Source organism: Erithacus rubecula (genome assembly GCF_903797595.1).
Source record: "Erithacus rubecula genome assembly, chromosome: 13".
NCBI classification, from domain to species: Eukaryota; Metazoa; Chordata; class Aves; order Passeriformes; family Muscicapidae; genus Erithacus; species Erithacus rubecula.
Window position 1 is genome coordinate 13,590,052 of NC_136665.1, and position 25,942 is coordinate 13,615,993.

At 43.7% G+C, this 25,942-nt stretch overlaps 1 protein-coding gene across 7 annotated transcripts in view; it reads right to left on the reverse strand.

Annotated features, from left to right (window-relative positions):
- The window catches only part of CADPS (calcium dependent secretion activator), a 202,290-nt gene that overhangs the window by 61,820 nt on the left and 114,528 nt on the right, over positions 1-25,942 (reverse strand). For 3 of the 7 annotated variants that reach the window (XM_079316651.1, XM_079316650.1, XM_079316648.1), the window contains exons 12-16: positions 22,763-22,899; positions 17,469-17,656; positions 7,591-7,692; positions 6,713-6,776; positions 5,843-5,966 (exon numbers count right to left, since the gene is read on the reverse strand). In XM_079316651.1, coding sequence (XP_079172777.1) covers positions 5,843-5,966; positions 6,713-6,776; positions 7,591-7,692; positions 17,469-17,656; positions 22,763-22,899 — 615 coding nt within the window. Of the gene's footprint in view, positions 1-2,483; positions 2,502-3,365; positions 3,435-5,842; positions 5,967-6,712; positions 6,777-7,590; positions 7,693-16,257; positions 16,414-17,468; positions 17,657-22,762; positions 22,900-25,942 lie in introns of all 7 variants that reach the window. The other 4 variants (XM_079316647.1, XM_079316646.1, XM_079316645.1 and 1 more) reach the window with 3 other exon arrangements.

Here is a 25,942-nt window from a genome sequence, read left to right on the forward strand (position 1 = left end):
TTATTGAGCCTAGTGAAGAATTTGTGCCTATCTGAATTGTATCTCATGCCCCAGGCAGCAAGTTGCTCCCACAGTTGGTGGGAGACTTGTAGAAAGATAACGTCAGAACACAGATCTCTGGATTTCTGAACTCTTGCAATCACTTTACACTGCTTTAGACACTGCCTTTGAAAGGTCAAGAAGAAATCTTGAAAGCTACATAACAATTCTTTGTTAAACACAGCCAAATGCCACTTTGAGGAATGAAACAAATAAAGCAGCATTTCAGCACACATGGATACAGGATACAGCTTTTTAAGCTTTGTGGTTTATCACAAGTGCTGGAGTGATTTCCCAGCAGGGGTTGGGCTGACAGATCACACAGGACCTCTCCTTGCCTTGGACCTGGACAGGTGACAGGCAGCTGATCTCCTCAGCTGAGTTTTAGATATGTGCACAGAGCTCCCAATGTGTGACATGTGGTGCCTTGGGAGACTCCCTCCCTGCACAGGGGATGGAGTGGCTGCTGGACAAGCAAAACCTGGGATTTCTGGATAGCCCAAAATAGAGTAGGTGATTTGCCTTGGGTCCCTCTGCTCTCCAGCTACTTTCCATGGGACATCCCAGTGCTCTGCCACCCACATCCTGGCACCAAGCACTGAGGTGAGACCTGTCTCCATCCCCATGCCTCCTTCACTGCTCACCTCTGTGCACCAACTCAGCACTGCCAGGAGAAACCTCTCCCTATAGAGACCAAACCCAAACTGCAATATGAGAATTACTCAGTCTGAAAACTGAAACTTCCCCACAGTCTTATACCAAACACAAATTGTCAAACTGACAACTACTGCCTTGGCTGGCAACACCTCTGAAGCTGCCTGTACCCAACTCCAGCAGTGCAAGGTGCACTTGTGTTCATGGGATCACTGTAAACAGGGATGGAGAAGTTATTATTTCCTAAAATAATTAATTATTCCTGACTTACATAAATAAGCAAACATTTATTACAAGGTTATAATTATTATTCTTACTGTTAGTAGCTTTGATTAATAATTAAAGTAATTTATTTTTAATTCTTTTAGCATAGTTCCCTATTTGATGTTCTATTTCAATATTTTAAAGGCAAGAGACTACACACTTCTCAGGAGAAAGGAGAACCAAAGGGTAACACTTGTGTCTTTAAGAAGCTGTTTTCAGCATCTTATTTTTATTCTTGCTTCTGGCAAAATAAAAAAAAGTCAGGCCAAACCCCAGCCACTTTTGACTCTGCTTAATCTGAGGAACCAGTTTCAAGTGAGTTCTGCTGACCTTGCCTGAAAATTTTTTGTTTTAAACAAAGGGACATTTGTAGACATAAAGCAGTGGAGTCACAAGTCCCTGTGCCCTTTCACTTGCTCCAAGCATTGGGAGGATGCAGGTTATTTTTAAACAAGCTGGGCCATAGGAATGTCTTTCTGATTTTCTGAACTGCAGGCACCTGGCAGGTTCTTGCAGCAAGCACGATGCTCCATGCAGTTATTATGATTAATGCAAAACAGCCTGTGCTGACTCTAATTGTTACAGTTAATGGTAATGATTGGGATTATTCTATTTACTTTTGTTTATTTGCACCTTTCATAGATGTAAGGAAAAATTATTCTTCTTTTTTTAAATATTGATTGTTATTTACACTTCATTTTACTATGATGCAAATAGATTATGGGCCAAATTTGAGCTGAGGAGGTCTGGGGAAGCTAGAACCTGGCCTGGCCTCTTCTAACACAATTTCCCTGTGCAAACAGAGCTGAAATCAACTGGATCCTTTCTTTATTCCCCACAAAACAGAACAATCTACTCACAAAAAGAAATGAACAGTTCAGGTTTCAAAGACTTTAGAACTAGGACTCTGGGATACAACAGAAATGAGAAGAGGGGCTGCAGAGCTCCACCATCCCTTCTGCAGAGATGTGCACTTGAGCTGAGCCCTTGCCTCATTACATGTCACCACAGGTTATAAACAAGAGACAAACAAGACTTCTGTCCCACCAGATTGTTTGTTACACATTAACAAATAAATAGAAATAAGGAAATAAAGAAAAACCCAGTCCTCCCATCAGGGCAGAAAACAGAAGGTATGAAAACCAAAAATGAACGTTAGTTTACTTATAAATGTGCTTGTTAGGTGTGGAAAATTAATGGCCAAGTCACCAACATTTTTTCACCCAAAATGAGCTGCAGTTCTTTTGAAAAAACAAGAAACCTTCTCTTTACAAAGACTAGATTCTTCTCTACAACTGTCTCCTAAGAAGGCACTACATCTCTACAGGGTATTTTTAATCTACACTCTATTCTATGAAAGGAGGAAAAGGAGATTATGTAGACAGCACAAATTAACTCCTTAAGTATCAATGCATCTCCATTTTCAGCCTGAAGGAGTACATATCTTAAGGAGCTATGAAAATAGAAAACAAAATAAATATAACTCAACAGTCCTAACAATTTATAATGCATATACAATTGTTCACCTGCATCCTTTTGATTCTCTATATGAAAGAGAGAAAGCAACAAGGAGAGAAAAGAGAGAAACAAGAACAGATATGCAGGATTAATGAGCAAGTGGACCGCACAGCCCCCCAGTTATGCGTGATATATGACAATTGAAAAAAAGAAAAGTCGCCCCGTCTCGCCCCCCGCCCCCCGAGCGTGGGGTTACCAAAGGAAGCTCCTTTCACTGGTGGAGGTGAGAGGAAACGCTGCACAAATAGAAAACCAGAGAGGGAGAGCTCTGAGGACACAGAGGGGGTCTCCGAGTGACAGCAGGGTCGGGGTGTCCCCTCCAGAGCTCGGTGCAAAGGAGTGAGTAAAAAAATCAAGGAGGAGAGCAAGTAGAGTGCATCCTTTTGCTGAGAGCTAACAGACAGGAGACATTAAGATCTGATGTACAGAGAAAGGACAGCCTTACACCATCTTATACACAGGACTGGGTAAAGATTTGATACGCAGGCAAAGGGATGGCTTTTTCCAAGTGTCCTTTATCTGACCTCTAGCTCACTTCTCCACAATGTAGCTGCTACCTTTTGATTGTGTACCAGTGACAAGCACTTTACAAACTGGGGTTACACAGAAGCAAAGTAAAAATGCATTCAGGTCACGGACATTAAGAAGAACTGAAAAAACTTAGACAGTCTGAGTTTGTCACAAACAGATGGGTTAATTGTCTAACCTGGTTTAGGCTGATAGAAAGTGACTGGACTTCTCACACTGGGTTTCACAGACAGAAGCAACAGACAAGCCAATGCTAAAAGACTTGAAGCAAGGAGAGTGAGTTGGTTTGGATCTGGATTTCTTGAGGTAATGAGAACAGAGAAAGTGAGGACAGCATGGAGAGGAGGGTGGTAGGTACTCACGAATGGTTAAATCCATCACTTGAGAGGCCAAGCAGAAGACAGGATGCTCATACATTTCTCTCTTTTTCCCTATAAAAGAGGATTTGGGCATGCAAGAGGCTTAGGTCAGAGGTAAAGAGGTTACAGGCTATAGGTCAGAGGAAAACTTCATATCAGGTTAAAAGGAAAGCCACAGAGTATTTTGGGATACACACAGGATAAAAAGAAGAAAAATCAAAAAAAAAGGAAAAAAAAAAAGAAAAAGGAGGTTTAAAATTTGAGATTGACTGGATTAACCATTCAGCATGCCCATGAGTCACAAGAGAGGCTGTGACCATGACTCTAGAGGTTTGCTCTGAACTGTTTGCAAGAATATAATGATCAAAACATCATGAATAGAGGGAAATAGAATTTCATTGGTTTAAGGCTCCGAGATACTAAGGATTTCAGCCTTCAGTATCTAAGGCTTTCACAGGTATTTCTTCATAAGCATAGCCTCAAGCACTGCTGCCACTGATTTGCTTCTGCATTTTTGACAAAAGTGCCTTAAACATGTGGCTATTCAAATGTCATTCAAAAGTAAAATTTCAAAGCCATGTCCAGTGAATAGGAACACGTCTCACCAAGGTAAACTTGTCATTTGCCCTTCTAAGGAAGTATTTGAATACACAGTGGACTATGCTCATGAGAGAAAACCTGATGCATGCAGCTGGCGGATGTTGGGTTGTTCAAATTAACAATCCCAGCATGCTTGGAAATTGGTGTTACAACCACTTTTGTAGAAATAGCATCAAAAAGTGGCTGTGGCCAATCACAGATAAAGGAGGAGAAAAGCAGAAGAGAGCAGATAGTGTGGAATGAACTATTTCTCTGAAAAGGCAGCTGGAAAAAAAATAGGTTTGTTGCTTCAAAGTATTCCCAGACCTAAAAAGTCACAGTGCAAAAAGAGAGGGCAGATAATTAACACAACCAAGAAGAATTGAGGCACAAAAGGAAAAGTACACACTAACTGTTCTACTTTGGAAATGAATGCATTTTTACTTACAGATCATAAAGTTTGTTTTTGCATAGATTTATCTGAAAGAAGAGAGCAAATCTTACCAACGAGTTAGTGATATTTATACAGAGAACCTAAGGGAGCCAGCCCTGGGTAGAAGCATCCAACAACAGAAAAGCTGTTTTTGATTCTCAGTCCTTCTCCATCCTTGTCAAGTATATTTAAACATTGCATTTTACAGAATACACCAATTAAAGTATCCTCTGAAGTTGAGTACTTTGATAAATTGCCTGATAATACAGTGCTTATGAAACCTTCGTTCCTTCTCTATTTTTGTCACTCATTACCAAGTCAAGAGTTGATAAACATCCTTTTAGTGCCCAATTCTTAAGTGTTTCTCACTGGATGCATAACAATGAATTCATTACCACTGGTACACAATTTGCATCATTAGACAGAAAAAAAATGGAAAAAGAGAGGACATGTCATGTACAGAACCTGGACAATTTGCCATATAATAACAACCCAATTTTTCATGTAAACAAGAACTAAGAACAAATCAGAGGGAGTTTTAGTTTGGGTTTTGTTTTTTTTTTTTTTCTCCTCTCAATATTGTCCTATAGGCATACAACAATAATCTTGGCTGTGGGAAAGCTTCACATCACACATGACAGAAACCCAGAGTCTAGAGCAGAACATACCATTCATCTGGAACACACAGGTTTAAGTAACTGGGAACTTGGAAAAAGTTGGGTGGGAGTTTCAAGTTGGGAATAGCAGCCAACAGGGTACCAACATAAACTGGTAACATATAAAGAATGACTGAATCATAGAGCTTCAGTAACACATATCCTCCAGCAAACTTTAAAATGTCTTTTTGATGGCTACATGTGTCTCTGGTCACTGGTTATTATTCTCCCATAACTTAAAAGGTCAAAAATATCAGCTTTGCCAGATTCAGAGTGACAAGAAAGAAATCCGATGCAAGTATGGGATCACTGATCAATGACTGCAATGCAAACTGCAAAGACAATGAAACACACCCAGAAAAAAAGACATTTTAAATTGGCTAGAAATGATTAAACATAGATTAAACAGTTTTTCAGCTTTTTTATTTTCATTTGTCTCCTGAAGTGTCACAAGCAATTAGCTGCACTGTACCTTCAGCTGTAAAGATGACATCGCAAGTATTTCTCAATTTGTTTTTTAAAGCCACGACGTGAGTCTGAATACTACACCACTGGCCAAATGCACTAACGATCAAAAGAAAAAAAAGCTACAGTTCTCTTTAACTGTTTCCTCTCTCTTTTCCAGAAAAAGAAATGATTTGCATAACTTCCCTTCCTAACTGCTTCCGAAGCCAATACCACAAAAATACCACAACAGTTTTATCGACAAGAGAGTAAATAGCAAATGAGCTTTTTTTAAAGAGCTCTCAGCCACCTAAGTTGCCACCTAGAAATATAAGAAAAATTGTAATTTCAGAAAGAAAGAGCCTTACCTTCAATTTTGGCATACTCTGATAGTCGAGTATAATTGACTAGAGCTGCTTGCTCCAAGCATTTACGGATGACTGTTTTTACCTCCTCTTGAGGGACCGGAGTAACTATGTCTTTCATCAGAACCTTGACACAAGAAAATCTGATTTGTTGTGGCACACAGAACCGCTTTTCTCCAAGCCCAGCACAAACATCCATTCCTATGCTAGTGCTGTGTGGCTCTCAGGGCATGTGTACAATCCACAGGACTCACTACAAGGTCACCTTGTCCAGACTAAGATGTGGGACTGTATTATTCCCCTTCTGCATCTACACCGTATGGCATGCCCTGAAGTCTGTGATGATTTTTCAGGGTATGACATTAAGATCTATCACAACTTGCCCAGTGCCAGGCAATGTTTTGCCCTTCTCAGACTCTACTGACTGACTTGAGTTTAGGTCTGGACTTGGCCACGCTGCAGGTTAGCAGAGGTGGAAAGGATGTTGAAGCAGCAGGAATGCTGGAATGGGGATGGGGAGGATCATGATGAGCAGGTTTATACATCTAGAGGGAACAAGTCTGCCTCAAGATGGGAATTTCACCAGGCAGCAAACAGGCCTTGCTGATAAGGGTCTGTGATGTGGATCTTTGCCAGGCAGACCTTTCACCCTCACCTGACAACACAGACACAGGATGTGCTGCCTTTAGTGGTCAGGCTACACAGCCCTCAGCTGAGGCAGGAGGCACCAACCCCACCTAAGCCCCACACTTCAGCATAAGATATCATTAATTACATGTCCTATTCAAAGCCAACAGCTCCTCAAGGATTTTGAAATGGAAGAATACATGAAAACAGGTAATTGTAATTACTCTCTGCTATTTCTGTGCTTACCCTCTCCAGCAGCGACAGAGTGGCTTTCAGTGCACCCTCTGGACGACCAAATGGAAAGCAGTACCTAGAAAAAGCACATCATCTTAGCTTTAGACCAAGTGCACATGAACAAGCCTTTCCTCAGCTATAAGCATGCTTTCCTAAATTTTTTCAAGCAATTCTCTAGTCTCTCTGCCTGGAATGAGCCATCTTTCTATAGGCTAACCTTCTGAAAGGGTTTGTTGGTACAGAAAATATGGGTTAGTAATAAGCTGACAGTTTGAGCATTTTCTTAAATCTGGGTGTCACCTGGGGAGTTTTTAGATCTCCTTGGAGAGATAATAACATCTTCTTCTAAAAATGAGGGGAAAAAGCTCCTCTGGAAAGGACATTACTTCCAGCTGGAGACCTGACAATGCACCAGGGTGTAGGTAACATCACCTCTCTGTGTGTGAATGTGCACAGACTGCCTGACCTGACCAGTGTGCTGGGGGTCATTTATCCCTTTTGGGGGGAAGGGGTATGAAACCTTTCCATACTGTGACATCCCTGCAGAAAGCCCTGCTTGCAAATACTAGAGAGAAAGTAAACGGGTAATAACTGAGCAGAAAGTAACAGAGAAACAAGAGGATAAGGGATTTTTTGTTGTTATATTTTAGAAAAAATCCACAGCTTTCCCATGCCTATGAGAGCAAGATGGTTTGAAATATCTTTTAAAGGATATATATTTAAAATCACACGCCAGCTATAAACATGCTTCACTGCCCTGTGTAGGTCTGTGTCACTTATGCAAAATTGCTGTGTGCATTCAAAACCTGCCTTTTGGCTTTGCTGCTTAAAGGAGGGAGCTTGTGAGGGAATCATTCCTGTCGTGCTCCACCCGGGCTCTGTGCCCTTACCTGAAATGTGTGATCTGATTCTCCAGCAGCACGCGGAGCCGCTCCTTGATCTCTTCGAAACGCTCCTTCTCGTCCACGGTCACGGTTCCTATCCCGTCAGGCCTGCAGGAGAAACACCACAGTGACCCCAGCTCAGCTCCCTGGGACCTCATCCCACAGCACACTGCCCTCTCCAAAAGGACCCTCACCAGCTGTGAGACCTGGGACAGAGGGGGTGTGGCTGCAGCAGCATTGTTGTGAAAGTACCAAAAATAAACAAATGAACAACTATCCTCTCTCACAGTGATAATCTAGATGTGGACATCGCCCCCACCCTTTTAATATTTTCATAATGAAAGATGTGGGGAAAAGCAGATTTCCCTCTAAATACAGGTATATGGAGGGAGTGCAATGCCAGCTCTCATTTCAGGATTGATCTGTTTGCTGGCAAAAGAGGGACTGAATTTCTCCAGAAAATTCAGCTGCTAATTTACACAATTCACAGTATAAAAGAATATCAATGACATATATAAAGAGAATATAAAATTCTGCACTCCTTCCTTGCTGCTGAAACACCCCATTATAGAGGTTTCTTGAAGTGAACCATCTTCAATATATTCTGCCAAAATGTGCCTAAGGAATGACATGCATTTTGCATTGAAAATGCAATGCCTCTTCTGTCATTCAATTTAAATTTATAAAAATGAACACATTATGCAATTTATTGCAAATTTCCTCAGACTACTCGATGCTCCTCTATTTGAGGAGTGCACAGGAGTGTGTTGGGAACCACCCAGGTCCTGCTGCCTTGGGATATTTCTCATCTTTCACTGAGCACAGTGTGCAGACAATCCCTGCTGAGGCTCTTCCTGGAGGCTGGATAATGCCGTGATCCCTGTGCTCTTCTGTCCCATACCTCTGCTGATGCCAACCCACCCCAGACCTCCCCACACCCACACAGCAAAGCCCCTGTGCAGCAGCATCCCAGGAGAGAGGAGAGAGGGACTCCAATCCATCCATCCATCCACCAAAGGGATCAGCCAGGCACACAATCACTGGCACTGCTTCCACTGCTGGAGAGCAAAGTCTAAGGATTTGTGTGCTCCTGGGCAGCTCTGCTGGCACAGGCAATCTTTAGGTAATGTAAGACATCTTAAAATCGACCAAATGTTCTTACTTAAAGGCCTCCCCCAGTGTTCAGCTTAAGCTGCATAAATCCGCAGTACTAGACTGGTTTGGCTTTACAAAAGACTTGGCAAGGGATTACAAAGCTTCTAATGAACCTCCTGTCAGGGGTTAATTGGTTGGCTTTATTTTCCTCTTAAAAAATCAAAGGCCCTAAACTTAAAAAGAAAAAAAAATCTATAAAAAAATTAAAATCTAAAAAATCAGTTCTCCTCGACCCTACATTTAGTAAGCTCTTAATATCATAAATATGAACTCTGATATTCCAACACAGGTGAATAAACCATTAAAACATTTGGGAAGAGGAACTTGCAAACCGTACATGATATTTACTGCAAAATTTTAAAGCTAAATATACATTAAATAAAACTTGCAACATGGACACAGAAAAAGACTTGAATACCAGGGCATGTATTTAAAGTTAAACAGCATTTAATCAGAATCTTTATTTGATTATTTGCCAAATTCAGTTGTGTATTAAGGAAAAAAACAGGAAAAAAAGATTTAGGCTGAAACTTGGATAAAATGTCTCAGCTGGGGAACACATTTCATAAACAATTTTGGAAGTATGGATCTGGTCTCATTAGTAACTAATTAGTACTAGTTATTTTGAAAAAAATGAGCAAGCCACAAAAAACCCAAATTAGATATTGAGCAAAAATTAATGTCTTAACATGCTTAATATAATTTATTCCAAAGTTCCATAAAATATTTAATATTCAGATAGAGATGTCCATGCCTTTTGTGATGCTGTGCACCTCACAGTGCCTGGTTTGCTCCCAGGCAGAGAGAGATAATTCAAGGCAGACCACAATAAATACCATATATTAAGGTGCAGGGTTGAAGTTCTCATTTGACTTTTGGCATTTGTTCCTTGCCCTGTACCCACAACAGCTCAGAATGTCACTGGGTTAATTGTATCAGCACTAACAAACGAGGGAGTAAAAGCTGCCTGCCCTGGCAGTGATTTGCTGTGGGACTGGAAATGGTCTGAAAATTGTGTTACCCTTTGCTGGGTCAATAACCTCAACTGGTGAGATTTAATGGCAGGATCTGACAGCTGGGGCTGGGTCACAGCCCTCTCACATCAATCTCAGCTTCTCACTGTACTCAAAGCACTCACCAGGTACCAGCTCGTGGTGGACACCCAGCACAGGCTGACCTGACAGCATCACTTGTGTCCTGGCTGGACAGTGGCAGCTCTGGGAGCATCACTGACCCCCACAAAGACAAAGGGTGGGCTCTGGAGACAAAACCTCTGGCCAATGTGGCTTTTGCCCAAGTCACAACATCTGAAGGGATGTCAACCAAACCCCTAAGTCTCACACACCCACAATGAAAGCTTAATCCTTCCCCTTTCTTGGGACCTGTGTGCGCCAGGAGACACCAACCCAGTGGCTCTGGCCACTGGTCCCTCCATGCTGGGTGTAAGCACAAGCTGCTCTCATGTCTCATGCAAACTTGAGACACTCTACAGGTCAGCTGTAGCCATTTTTGGAGCAGTGTGGATGTCTGGAAGGGCCTGCCAAGCGAGAGCCATCACCACAGCAAGGACTCCCTTTCTCACCCAGCTGTGGACTATATTGCATCTGACATGATGAGCATCTCTTGAATCTACCTTTCAGATTTTCGGCAAACCATTTTCTCACTGTCCTTCACAAAGTTGACATTTTCGGCAGCATGATAGGAAAGATGTCATGTCGGCTGCTTTTCAAGTTGTTGTCACAGTGGTTAGCACCAGTTCTGTCATCTTTGCTTTCCTCACAATCCCCCATCTTGAGCCATGTCACAAATAATAATACTTCTGATGTTTTTGTCAAATTTCAAATACTATAACCCAGTTGCACATCTTTGGATTTACTAGTTATGTTAATCTTTGTTGCTCATCTTCCCAGAAGCTGAAGCACTAGAAACTCATTAATTAGTGACAAATGCAGGATATAGATAGAACTGGAAAAACACTACCCAAAGCCTTCCACTTAATTTATTAGCTCGATAATTTTGAAACCTAATTAAATATTCAAGTCAAATATACTTTGAAAATATAATCTTTCTGAGGGAACATATTTATTTTCCCTTTTGCAAGAACACAAAGGGTATATAGCTTAGCATCATTGTAATTTAAGATTCACTTCTGTGCTCTAGACAATTTCAGTACATGGCTGATGGGGCTGAAAAAAAATCCCCAGGAGAAGCTCAAGCTGCACAGCTCATTCTGATGCTTATTGGCAATTTTGTTTTCAGCAAAGGTCTCCAGCTCAACTTTGATACCAGCTATTTGATCTCATGCACAGAAGCATCAATTCATCCAGCAAGCATGTCTCAAAGCTGCAGGAACTGATGTTCTCACACACAATCCACAACCACATCACTATTGCACTGAAGCAGTGATGAGAAGTGAGAGGAGAGCAAAAGGGTGGAACAGAAGTTTTGGATGTACATGATATATACAAATGCACGAGGGACAAAATGGGTTTGGGTCTATGAATCCAGTTGGACAAACAACATTAATGTCTCCATCTGTGTGGAGACAATTCCATCCAATTCTCTACAGCTCCTGCTCACGGGTACTTGAGGTGTACGGCAGAAGCTGTGGGCAGAGAGGGAAGCAGAAGGGCAAAAAAGGCAAGAAAAATAACTAACGAGATTTTTAATTATAAGTAAACAAGTTTCAGATCACTCCTTCTGCTGCAGATTCACTGTGTTGGCTCTAAACTAGTAAATTCCCACTGTAAATATTTCATATGAAAAGTTTTAAATGCCACTTTCCTAATCCCCCCATGTTTTTAAGTTTTAAGCCACAAAAACAACAACATCAACAAAGCAGGTGGTGAAATTAAAAAAAAAAGGGTTGCAATTTAAACAGCAAAAATGATAGTCCTTGTTTAGCTTAGATGGTTTGTGCAAATTCTGGGGTTAATTATAAATTATAATTAGGACCTGTGATCCTAAGGCCACTGCTTTATTCTACAAGTCCCGCCTCCCCCCATGCCCTTTTCTAATTATACCCGGTGCCCCCAGGGCTAGTTATGCTGCTAAAACAAATATATCAAAATGATTTTTTAACAAAGACTAATATACGAAGCAATAGCATGCATTTGTATGCAATTATAAATACACAGTATAGCTCCAGCGCGTTAATCTCTTTGACATAAGCCTCCATGAAATACCACGTCGGCTTCTAAATGAAAAGACATATCATCTTTTACACCTTTTATGTTTAACTTGTCTACACTTTTTTTTTTTACTGGGGAAAATATTGCTTACACGTAGCAAACAGATCTTTGCACGCACTGTGAGCCCTGGCATGCAGAGCCAAGGGAAAAAAAACAATGTCAAAAACTGATGCAAATAATTTGATTTTTTAAGTAACAACTCAAATATAAAACACGTGCTGCCTTCAGCTCCCTTGCTGGCTGCCAGGTGCAGCACATATGAGCTATACAGTAAACATCGATGATTAGTGCCTTGGACGGCATGTGTCAGGAGAGGCTTTCGCAGGATCCCTCGCAGGAGGAGCTGCCTGCAGCCCCACTGGTTGCACGAGGACGGGCTCTGGGGATGTGGGCAGCATCACGGCTGCCTCACATCTCGCCCAGCAGGCCAGACCTGGGAGACTTCACCTGCCTACACCCCGAGGAAAAAAGCGTGTTCAGCAAACGTTGATTTTCCCCAAAGCCGCTTTCTCTGGGGACTCACCCCGTGTGGGAAGCATCGGTGACAAGCCCTTTGTTCAGCCCAGTGTTCCTGGGCGCTGCCCCTGCCACCTGTGAGGTGCTGCCAAGCATGGGAACCATTTAATCTCCCAACTCCTGCCTTCCTTGTGCTCGGGCTCTCCTCCACATCACAGCGCCGAGCCAAGTCACAGCTGATCGATTCCCATGTGCGATCCGCACCCGACGCACGGCTCCTGAGCCCTGCCATCCTGCACCCTTTGTGATGAATCCTGGTGACCTGCTGGTGGCTGGCAACCCAGCCCTTAGCACAGGCAGCACATCCCATCCGACAGACAGTGGGAGCACCTGCTGTGTCCCCACGGTGCTGGGTGGGACAGAGCCAGCACCTCACCACAGGGCAGAGCATCACACCCTGCCAGACTGAACCTGGGCATCTGAACGAGACACAGAAACTCAACACAAAGCTCTAGGGGAGCACACGAAGATATCGTGCTTAAGGCACAAAAACAATCCTGTATTTCTTTTGTTTCGGCTAGCTGTGAGGAAATCTTTATGTGAAACAGACCAGATATGTATTTACAACACTATGGAAAAAACTGCAGGTATGTCATGAAGAGTTTTCAGTTCCTGAAGGTTTATGACAATAACATATTTCTGCTGGCTTTACAGTTGTACAAAGAGTACTGAAAGCAAATTGATAACATCAGCTTACAAAATCACTTCTTCTTGAAAACAAATTTGAGGCCATAAAATTCAGTTTACAGAAGAAAGGGGAGTCACTAATATACCCAATTAATTAACAGAGAGAGTTGTAGCTGCTTGGACCGTAAATAAATAGTCATTTAACAACTTCCAGAAAATTATGGTGCTTGGTTGTTATTAGACTGGAGGGAATTCACTCCAGCATCCTGATTTTGATAAGCTCAGTCTGCTAATATTTAGCATGCAAACGATCAATATTTAAGTCTGATCTGTGAAAGTTTAGGATTAACAAGCACAAAAAGAATTCTTCATAGTGCTAACTTTAAAATTTAAAAATAATACTATTCTATGCCTAAGCAAAAACAAAAAAATTGCACAAATGAAACCAAGGCCATTCTTTGCAAGGGGCAGAAGCCACTGCTCAAGACTTAGACACTAACTTTGGACTTAAAAAAGATGAGTTCAGCTTTCTGTTCCACAATGCTTCTCCCATGTGCAGACAGGGAAGCAGTGAGGCTCCTCCATCACTTCTCTGTGTGCCAAACAACACTGGCAGTACTGTTCCAGGCCCCCAACACAAGGACAGTGGAAACAGGGAGAGAGAAGGTAGGGAAAGACCTTGGTGGCCATGTAAATCCTTCCAAAATTTTATCCCAAATCAATGTCTTTTCCTGCTCTTGCCTTTGCTAGTTCTCTGGAGTACTATTGATAAAGAAAAGCAACATAATGGTGGTACCAAAAGCAAAGAGACATCAATAAATACCCAATGTGTGTTGTTGGATGTCTGGATAATTTTGTGCCTTTACTACCTGTCACCTATGTAAACACATCAGAAATCATATTTTTTCATAATGATAGGTCTTTACAAAAGGCATCCTGTGATATCAAGTAGACAAAACTCCATTACCAACTAATGAGTGACCACAATTATTAAAAAGCATTGAGTTGCTCAGTCTCAGTGAAGAGGAAGTACCTGAGGCAAGTAAACCTTGTGGATATTGCTCTTGCTGGTCCCTGTTTTCCTCATACCCTGAACTTGCATAGTCAGATGTCTCAGGAGGTGAAACTTAGGGCAAGTAATTTACATTTAACACATTTCTACTTTTAAAAAAATGAAATTAAAAATTATGTTTGGCAGGCAAACAGCAGTGATTTACAGCCTTGGTATGGAGAGATCCGTCAGGAGTCTGAATAAGACACAAGAACCCAAAGAAGGGGGGAGACCAAACTCTGACATATAAGGCAACAGGGCTCCAAACTCTCCACGAAATCCCATTTTGCCCACTCCACCTGCTGCAGCCACAGGGCCAGCCCCAAGCTAGGGCTGCATTTCCAGCAGCAGCCTTCCTGCTCCCGTGCTGGCAGTGCTGCCGAGGCGAGGAGGCATCATCCCCACACTGACACCTGTCATCCTGTCAGCCCTGACCTTCAGGCTGTCCTCAGCATCCACAGCCTGCCTGCACTTCCCGCTGACTGCCAGCGACTGTTGTCTCGCTGCCTGACCTGATGCAAACACGATACAAACAGACAGCCCACCTCAGCTCCATCACTGTCTGCTGCTAATACAGGAGATTGATAGCCACATGAAATTAGCTCCCTGCTCGACCTTCATTACTGGGTGGCATATTCTGTCTGACAGCCAACTTCATCCTGGGGAAAGCTAAACCACTCATTCAGGGGTTTTTACTGTCTAAAAGTGAAGGAACTCTTTTTCATGAAGAAAATCAACACTTTTTTCAGATTTGATGGAAAAAGAAGCCTTTGTTAAACATAAAAATGTTTTGTAACTCAGTCTTTCCCAGACCACCACCAACAATGCAGTGCATGGCCGCTCTAAGATGTTCTGCTGGGTGCTGTGCTGGGTCCTGGGCCAGGTGTGCCACCTTGACAACTTTCACATGGCAAGTTTCAGCTCTGCCACAAACTCCAAATTTCCTGGGGAGAGCAGGGCCAGTCATAAGGCAATGACTAATGTATGGACACAGCAGGTGGGAGGGAGGGACAGAGCTAAAGCGAGTGTGGCTTTACACACATCACAACTGCCAGTAAGGACTGCACGGCTAAATACTGGCTTCCCATTGCTCTCTGCCAGCCAGCTCACAAATGCATGATGCATGTGGCCTCAACAGCTCTCTGAAAAGAAATCGTGACTCTTCCACTCAGATATTCAGATTGCTTAGAGTAGACACGAAAGATCCGGAGTCGCGTTTTTCCCCGAGACCTCCTGTGGTCCCTTTCTGTGACCTTCTGGTAGCAAAAGCCAGACGCTGCACCCCGCAGACTCCATAGCAAACTGCTGGGTGTTAAGCAGAGCCTGCCCTCGGTGGGAACGCGCAATGCTGCAGCCTTGCAGCTCCCACACAGCCTCCCGCGATCCCCAGGCAACACAGAGACGGCACAGACCAAGAATGAACATGAACCTTCAGCTTTCGGATGTGAAGTCAACTGTCAGCTAAAGACAACTAAGTTATAACAAGACACCTCATTCCTTTCTTGGAATATTTTAAATGAGTGACTGGAATAGCCCATCTGTGGCCAAACTGCCCCTCTGGCAGTGCCCAGTAGCTCCCCAAATACAACCCTGGACAGCTGCACAGCATGGGACTGGATTGAAAGCATGATATTTTCCTGAGCCCACAACTCTCCAGCCCCACACAGAGAGAAAGGGAGGTTGTCACCTTGACCCATACCATCAGATACATCCTGCCACCAACCCTGATGAAGAGAAAGCTTCAGCCCTGGCTGTGCTGGACCCCATGCAGAGGTACATGGAGTAGCTGTGATGAGCATCCCACTTCCTCTCTGTTATGGGCCAGATGGGCTTTGAGCCAAGTCCTGTTCCCACACCAGCTGTCTGCTGAGATGAGTCCTGCCTAAGACAAAGGGCAATGGGGCAGCCACTTCCACTGCCCGCTGCCATCCCCTAAACACCACGTGAGCCATCTTCTAAACACATACACCTAAAAACCCAAGTGTCTGATCCCCTATGGGTGCCCAAAGGCTATCCAGCTCCCAGGAGAGAGTGAGACCCAAATGCTGCAGTCAGGTCTCTCTGAGCCCAGTGTGCTCAGTGGCTGAGGAGCCCTCTGCAACACACTCCTGTGCACTGCACACTTTCGCTTACCTTTTCGGCTCTGGATTCGGCTGGGTTTTGGACTCCTTCTTTTTTTTGGACTCCTTTTTGGAATCCTTTTTTGTCTCCGTTTCAGCGGCAGAGGCTTTGCCCCCCTCACCGTCTGCACTTGGCTGTGACCCACCAAGTAATTCTGCCATGAGTTGGCTTGGGGGAGTGATTGAAATGCGGGGGGCAAGGCCGGCAGCAAAAGCGAAAGAAACGAGAAGAAAGCATGAAAAACCTCAAAATGAAACAAAAGGAAATTAAGCTGAAAGGAAACAACCGAAATCATATAACAATTGGCAAAGAAAGAACGAATGAGCAACGGAAAGTCAGAACTAAAAAAGAAACTAAGGAAGCAAAACTTGGTTTCCATGACAAGATGTATGAAAGTAACTGCAAAAGCAAGCGACAGCCTTGCAATGTGAAACCTGGGCAATGTGTGTCGTAATTCAGGGTGGTATTTACCAGAGGGTATATGAAAACACCTAATTATTTTATGACATTCCTTTCTTCAGCAACATATGTAGGATAAAAAGTGGTATCTCAAAATATACAATATAAATTAACAGAAAAAAGCAGAAAAAGAATAGATGCTACAGCTGTCAACAAAATAAACTGAGGGGGGGAAAAGCACAGCTCCAGTTTTCCCATCAAAAGGTTTGTCACATTTAAGAGAAAGGAATTGTCTTCTTCTGAAACTGAAATTGCTTTGTAACAGTGCAAGATAAAATTTTCAGTTATGTCTAAGCAATTTCTGAACTGATGTCACGTGGGCTTTAAATGAGACATAGGTGCCCAAGGGCTTAAAGCCCTTCTGAGCACTGAAGTTTGATACTGCTGAAAATTTCACTGCTACAACTTGTCAGATCCTCCTGCACAGCAATTAAATCAGTACAGAGTATCATTTACTTCTATTTATTCAACCCATGACAGTCACAGAGACTGCAACCGTATCTTGTTCAGAACTGCATCTTATCAAGTGCCTGGGCAAGTAAGTTAAAAACCTTCATTTCTGGATCCTCTATGTGCATTTTTACTGCTTACATTAAACAAGCAATGAAACAAACAAACAAACCGACTATGCCACTAGAAGTGCTGCTGCCAAACATCCACTGTGAAAACAAATTGGGGACTGTTGTGCATTATCCAAGGAAACCTGTATTTGACAAAGTCATCCCTGGTTGGCAGGGCACTGCTAGCCAAGAAGAATTCCTTACCTGTTGCCATGAACATGTGATGCACAAAAGGCAAAGCTGTAGTGAAGTAAGGTGGGGTCAATCATAGCTCCGTTTTCTGCGCGCTCTAGCAAATCTCTGAGGTAGCAGAGATGTCTGTGACAGCCTCTCACTCCATTACGTGCACAATACTCATCTAGCACAAAGACCTGGCCAGGACTAAACCAGCCCTGTTTAGAAATAAAGAGACTTGATTTTAAATATAAGTTATTAAATACAAAGGCTATCAGATTTGGAGGTGTAGTGGTCAACTGTTCTAATAAAAGAAATACAAACCTAAGGCTACATTAAGGAAAAAGGAGAGAGGTCACTCAAACAATACAGTCTGTACATCATCACTCAAACAAAGCATATACTCAGTGCAATTATTAACAAAAATGTATTATGCTACCATTAAAGGGAAATGTGATTTAAAATGCTGAAAAGTTAGGCCAGTTCACATCAGCGCCTAGCAAAAAAATACAAAGAAAAAAAAAGACACCTTTAAGAGATGACAAGGTTTGGTTATTTAAACAGTGTGAAACAGTAGTCTCATTCTGAGGATGGGATTGTACATTTGGCAGGGAGCAGGAAGATTGATCAGGGAAAGAGGACTGAGGATTACACTGAAAAATGACTTCTCTTGCATCTGGCAGGTAGGAATGTCCTGCAGGTGGAGAAAGGCAATTCTGCAGTATCAGAAAGGGATGTTTCCCATGTTATTTTGTGCTGCTGGCAACACGCTCTGACATCGCCCAGCTCCTTGGCACCCAAACGAGGGGAGCTCTGCTCCAGAGCAGGGTTCCTTTGCTCATCCAGGACCCTCGGATCATTTCTTTGTATCAGTCTTGAGGGGGGATGACAAAAGGCTTGTGGTGCAAGGTCCAGACTCCCAAGGAGGATGCCCTTCCCTGCAAGGGGATGGCTCTGGTGAAGGTCCTGGGACAGCTGAAGGGGAGCGTGCCTCTGCCTTCAGGAATGGGGCTAACGAGAACAGGAATAATCGCGTAGATTGCTTTTCAGAACGCTGCAAAATCGTCAATATTTACATGGAAATTTGGGTGCTAAACAATTGCTAAGACGCAGCTCTGGAATGCATCAAGCTGCAAAATCTTTCATCGTTTAATTGAAAAGTTCCTGCAGCGGGCGGGAGAGTAGTTGAGGCAGAGCACTGCCCCTATAGGCAACTTCTTTGCCACCCCATCTGTTACCCCAAATGCTACATCTTAGAAACAACACTGCTGTGAAAGATTAAAATATATTTTCTACCACTCAGATGACACCAAATCTTTTCTAGATGCCAAAATAGCTGCTTTGAAAAGAGTTGAAGAAATATCAATTAAGAGCTCAAAGACATAGAGAAGGATTTGCTCATCCTTATTGGGCCAACTCCAAAACAGATTGAGAAAAGAATTAAAATAATGAGGGGAAAATGATAGATATAGGGAGTAGCTACAGTGCTGGGATCACTAGAAGTGCACATTTCAAAATGAAGACACAGAACAATGCAGATGGGACGGCCCTCTGGAAGGCTATTTTTTGGGAGGGGTATATTTGCCTTTACCCCTTTTAATGGTATTTTTGTCTGCTTTATGGTTGGTGGTATTATGCTTGATTCTGGAGTTCTTTATGTTGCTTGTTTGTTACATCCTAGACCATCTCTTGTCTCTCTTCACGTAAGTGTTTGGTGATCAGGCATGGTAAAAATATGGAAATGCCATGATTGCTCTGGTTTTGGATATGGGGGTAGAAGTGCAGCTGAAATTGTTATATTCACCTAGTACAAAGAAAGAACTCATTTCTCCCTATGGGGTGAAACCTTGGCTCTACTGACAGTGATGGGAAGGCTGGCACTGATTTCACTGGAGTCAAGTATGAGAGTCTGAGGCAAAGGAAGCAGAGGCTGAACCCAGCGATCTGGAGCATGCCACATTGCTCCCCTGAACTGGGGTCTGTGATGTGCTGGTTCTCAGAGAACAGAAGGGAGGATGGTAAACACCCAAAATCGCTGCCATGGTGCAATGAGGGGAAGCATGAACAGAGATCAGAGGATCAGTGATGAGCCCCAGACCTCATGAGTGCACAGGCAGCAGATCCAGAGCCCAGGAGGACCAGGAGGTTTTCCATTGCATAGCAGAGGTAGGAAATAAAACACTTGCTGCTGAATGGGGATCCAATGGAGCAGTAAATGCTGCTCCCCACAACTCCAGAAAAAACCCCAAGGTTTGATGACAAGCAGTATTGAGACAGATCCCCAACATCTTCAGGCAGATCCTGGCTCTTGGTGAAGATCTGCCTGGCCCAACAGGCTGAGCCAGCCAGCCTGGCAAACGCAGCTGACAGCAATGGCACGCGGGGTGTCTGTCCCCACTGCAGACAGGTGCAGCCCAGTGTGGCCTCACAGATTGAATCCAATGGCATGGGGAGGCCTGGAAGGGACAATGGAGGAAGGGCACAGGGCACAAGGAGCTCCACTGACTGTATTCAACAAGCTGAACTGCTCTGGTAAGGAGACACGTCCCAGGCACCAGCAGGGAATGCCAGGGGAGCTTTGGAGCTGGGAGAAGCAAGGCTTGGTCAGGGCTGGTGACACACAGGCCAGTTGTCTAAAGGCAAATGCAACTTTTGGGAAAACCAGCGTTTTTGAGGGAAATTACTAATTTCAGTAGTGGATTTTTTCCATTTATCATAGGAAATCTAAGAGAATTTTATCTTGGTTGCCTGCTTCAAGGATCTCTTAACCTGACTCTCACATCATCTTGGTTAGGTTGGGTACTCTGAAGATCTTCCTCTGGTATGTGCTGTGCTGTATAATGCAAATTCTATGAATGCTCACACGTCATGGACAACACAGCTCCAGCAGAGAGATGGCTGTGTGAGCTGGATGCTGGCAGTGGGTGGGGAGTTCTTGGGAAGAGCTGGAGGGCAGTTTCAGAAACAACACACAGATCCAAGTGAGAAGACTGAAGACTCACACGTGTGGGGTCCATACTAAGCTGGAACAGGTGAATACTCTTCTCAAAAGTCCAGGAAATACTCTGAGAGTGACTGTATTATCAATTTGTGGATGATGGGCAAGACCCCTCTGTAAGCTTAGCAGAAAGTGTTCTTCCCCCTCCCCAGCACACAGCTCTCTGCCAGTAAACATCACTTCTGCTGTGGCTGGGATGAGTCAGCCAGGCTCTTTGTTTTCCTAGGGATGCCCTGCTCAGCTCACAACTGGGCTCACAATAGTGTTGTTTAACCTGGTTCCACAGAAAGGAAGCAATGCTGAGTTATCCTCTGTGCCAGGGTGAAGTCTTCCCTGGCATCTCCACGTCCACGTTTGAAAACAACAAGAGGTGTGACGAGGCAAAACTCTGTGGGACCTTGCACGGAATGTCCTGTAGGGAATAAGAATTGCCCAGTGGCACACAGAGCAGGCTTACCACGGGCTCACAGCTCCTCCAGCCAACTCAGCACAGTGCCATCACCAACATTCCAAGGACACAGCAAGAATAGTGGGAACTCTTTGCAGTTTTTGAGGGTAGTCTGTTTTTACACCATAATCAGGACAAAAACATGGCAAAGTAACTCAAGAAGCACGTGAAACCAAGCATAGGTGAACACAGGCCATTATTCTGTTCCTTACAACACTGTAATGGGTTATTTGAAACAAGATGGTTAATTGGTGATGCTCCACTCTGAAGAGGATGAGTCTTGGTGCTGAGGGGAGCTCCACCGCTCTGGTAGCTTCTAGCAAGGGCCTAAACATCTCCATAACAAGCAGAAGTGCAGCTGGTGGGTTTCTTGAAGAAAAACATTGTTAATCATTTTCAGTGATGGCCTCTCACCTCTCCATGAGTTTAATTCAACGGCCACAGCTCTCTCACCAGGCCCAAGACTGCACAGAGACAAACCAGCAGCAAGCCAACCTCTCAGACATGCATGGATGGGGATGGTCTTCCTAGGGTCAGCCATGCGTGGGGAGCAGAAGCTGCATGCCAAAGTCACTGCCTGCCAGAGCAAGGACCTTGATGGAACCAGTGAGGAACCTGCTGCAGGTCTGACAATGCTCCCACCAAGCCTACTTGTACCATTTGGGTATCTGCAGGTAAGGTGCAGCCTTTCCCCACCCCGTCCTTACCTCAGGGGATGTCCACAACTGTTCCTCCTAGCCCTGCCTCTCCTTAGGAAGGTGACAACTCACTACTGCCAGTGGCATTTACTGGATATCAGTGCTTCAGAGGAGGTTGGCCCTTGTGTGTGGTACAAGGAGCAGGGCAGTGAGAGGAGCACCATGGTGGAGGGGGACATGGAGGGCAGGATTTGAGAGCCACAGCCTCCTTGCCAACTGCTCAGCTGTGTTCCCAGGCTGCTGCTTTTAACAGCAAGGCACTCAAGAGCTCCAGGGGCTGCACAGCTGGCAAAGGCTCTTGGCACAGTGTGGTCTTTCTGCTGAAGGAGCCCACCACGACACCCCAATGTGCCACCCTGTGCAACAGCAGGAGGGCAGCAGGTCAGAATCTGTCCCATGCCATGTTCAGGACATGTCCTCTGTTTCAGGATGCTCTAGAAAGGATTCATCCTGTCATTTTCTCAAAAACTAAGTGCATCTTTATCCTCCTTACTCAAACTGCTAAAAATTAATTGATGAGGGTGCATTGTTATTGATTATTTGTTATTTAGGCTCTTATAGTACATAGGAGCCCCTAAGCACTGCACCCCAGCTACAAGCTATCCTGGAACATCTCAGTGCCACTGTCCTCCCATGGGCAAAGAGCTGCAACTGCTGCTGATGGGAGTACTCAGGATGGGCATGCAACTATGTGAGCATGGAGAGACTGCAGCAGCACTGCAGTTATCCACACAGCCCCATCTGTTACCTGCTTGGGACCCCTGCTCATAAAGAGACACAAAGCTGGGTCACAGTTATTCCTGGTGGGACTCCATTGACATGGGAGGTGGTACCAGACAGTCATCTTTTCCCTGTTCTTTCATCCAGAAGACTCTGGAAGGCAGTGTAGGAGGCTGCAAAACACTGCTCTCTACTTCACATTCCCACACTGGAGTTTCTCTTTGCAGGAAGAAACATTTGAAACATTGCAAACAGAAATGATAAAGACAGTGCGACTGGAGAAGAACAGCAGTCAGCTCACTGCAGGCAGCCTCTCAAAAGAAAACACCTCTGGGCCATACTCAAACCTGGTGTAAACAGAAGTCAATCTTCCAGCAACAGGGGGATTAGCCCCCAGTTGCACTAGCTTTGACTTTGCTGCTTGATGTTTATATCACTAGAGACCAAAGAATATACTTGCCAGACAAGAATAGGAATCATTAAGTCTGTGGTCCAAAGTGAGGCGCTGAACCATCTCAAAGAGTGAAGCGTGGTCAAAGTTACAGGGATTGGAAGAGATAAATTCATCCATGCCATGCTTTTGAGCTCTATCTGCATCTGTTCATTTATACATATAGAGAAAGACACCATTTAGAGAGATATAAGACATTTTAGTTGACAAATATAACAGAAAAAATATACAGTATGAAGCATGAAAGCCAAGTATCTCCTCTTCCCTCCATTGCCATTAAGTTTTTTCTTTGCAGGCTATACAGTACACTTCACCTCCCATTGTCAACTTGCATCAGTTATGGACTATATTATTGCATCTAGGCAAAAGATTTTAGAATTAACATCTTGTCAACTGCTCATTATAGTACATTTATTCTGTACTCAAAACCAGAACACAAACGTACAAATTCACTCTGCATCTTACAATAGGCTATGAGTTAACAGAATTTTGGCTCACATAATTAAATTAGCTCCTATTTAGATAGTTGTGGTTAATTGTAATAGATTCTGCCATTCTAATGAAGTTACAGCTTTTTTTCTACATTTACTAGGTTTTCTAGGTATCACACCAGTTACGTTGTTCTTTCTCCAAATGCCAATGTTTGTCTTCCCCACGGCAATTTTTTTTTCCCTAACAGCAACTTTAAATGCTACCTCACTGAAATAAAAAGATGCTCTTTTAAGCATTGCTAAGAAGTTAAATTGATATGTAGTTTGTTGTCACAGAGGCAGTAACCCGACAGTGCGTCGGAGCTGCCAGTCATCCCGATGGAGAGACTGAATTTCCTCTGCCTAGATTACAAGCTGCCATTTTTGGGTGAATTAACAGCCTCAACGTATTCACACTTCTCTGCTTTGGGTGACGTTTATGGGCACTAACTCCTAGGGGCTAATTAATTAATCTCAACATGGTTAACTAAACTACACCGAATTCAGCAGTTGAAATGAAGCCTCCAAGCCAGCCTGGGTGCGGCCAGCCAGGACCCCGCTGGGAGCAGGTTTTGTTCTAGCAGTGGCTGGGGAATTAAAGGACACCTTTCACTTGGTTTTGTCTGTGCTCAGCTTCCTACTATATGGGTTCTTGCCAAATCCTCGACAAAGAAAATAGGATTTAAATCCTTCCCCTGTTTATAGCCTCCTAGGGGAACTGGGTGGCCTTGAAACAATGTGGCTGAAAGGACACAAAAATGCAGTTTTCCGCAGCAGGAGTATATGGTAACTGTATTTGTTTTAAAACAAAATCCCTCTTTACCAGGAAAAAAAACCAAAAATCCTTAATTAAAAAGAAAAAAAAAGTTTTAAATGAGAGTGAGAATGTTCTTTTATATATGTTTTTCTGTTCAATATTTAGCTGTGAAGGATGGCATGTAATTCCAAAAACCTCATTTGTGTCAGTGCTCTCACATAGTAATGATCATTGGTAGCAATCTTTACATTTTCTGTATAGTCTATCGTTATCTACATACAAACTGTATAAATAACATCACTCACTGGAAAGAAATCAGACAAATTGAAACATGTAACATTTCAATTAGCTGCTAGCAGTACTTAATTCAGCTGTAGCTGGCAATTTTCCTCACTATAACCCCGCTGAATAAACACTGATGTTTTTCCTACAGAGGATTAATTTTTGAGGGTCTGCTCCCCTGTTTCACTGTATGTGCTGGGTCCTGCTGCCCCCCTAACCCTGCCTCCCTTCCAGGACCCAAATCCCCCCTCTCCCTCCTGTGCTCTCAGCAGCAGGACAGAAGCAGCTGCCGATGGTGCTGGTTGAGGTGGCAGCACCAGGGCTGGCTCAGGGGATGGCAACAACCTCCCTGGGGAGCACATCACCTCCATGGCACCTCTCCAGCATCCCTGGGCATGGCATGTGAAGCCCACCCAGCCCTGTGGCCTGCAGCACACACTGGCTCCTGTCTGTTTTGACAGCTTTCTGCCCCATTGTCTCTGTCCCTTTGGGCCAAGATGGATTTGATTGCTTTCACTCCCAAGGAGTTCGGCTGTGCTGTTTCCATTCCATCCCCAGTGCCCGGAAAATGTTTTAACAGCTATTATCAGACTATTTTTAATGGCTTGCTGCTCTGCCCGGTTCCTCAGAGTTGACTGCAAGCTGACAAATTGGCTGGAGGCCTTCATTTGCCAGCTTTGCTCAGAGATTTTATTACTTTTCAATTAGGAGCCCTGATACACTGTCAATCCTCCTGCTCAGCCGACAAGGCTCTGAGAGCCGAGTAAATCAGCTGGAAATTGCAAGAGTCCTCTAGCCCTTTAGCTGGTGAACCTTTTTGAGCATATGTGCTAGAAAGCATGTCTGAAATTAGTATTTTTTATTCTGGACTAATAAGCTTTTTCCTATATTACATTCTCTGAGCAAGGTGGGCACAGAGCAGACTTTCTGCTGGTGGGAACCAACTGAAGCACTGCTGGCTTCCACAGAGCTGAGGGTCTGGCTGGGCTTTTTACAATCTCCTGCCCAAGGCAGGGGCACAGAGTTCCCCTGACAAGCGTGAGAACAGACACAGTGATTAAATGTCCTTCACAACTATCCATAATCAGGGGCAATTTTACTTTCATTAAACACTTTGAAGCAATGTCTTCCGTTGGGTGCCTGCTCGAAAGCCCATTTGCCCCAAATCTCTCCTCAACGGAACAACCACATGAAGAGAGAGACATCAGACATGGCACTGTGCAAGCTCAAGTGACCAGAAAAGCATTATGCACATGACTTCTGCTCAGTCAGTGATTTAAAATGTGGATTTCTGCCATGGGAAGGAGGATGAGCAGCTGCAGCTCTCCCTGCACAGCCCAGCGCTGCAGCTCTTGCATGACCAAACCATTTTGCACCAGCACAGATACAGGGGCCAGGTGCACATCACCCATCCAGGGGATACAGCTGTTGTGATGTGAACTGGAGAGAATGCTAATAGAGATGTGTATTTCTTTTAAATGGAATACCAGCTCTGAGCCAGATGCTTCATGGGGCCAAAATTTCTAAAAATAGTAAGAAGCAGGTTAAAGAAGTCAATCCTGTACTAAACTCACCTCCCCTTAAGTATTCTAAACAAACAACCCATGCACCTTGCAATTTATTTTTGCATTTTGATTTTCACAATGGGCTCACTTTTAAAAATTAAATTAATCATATTAT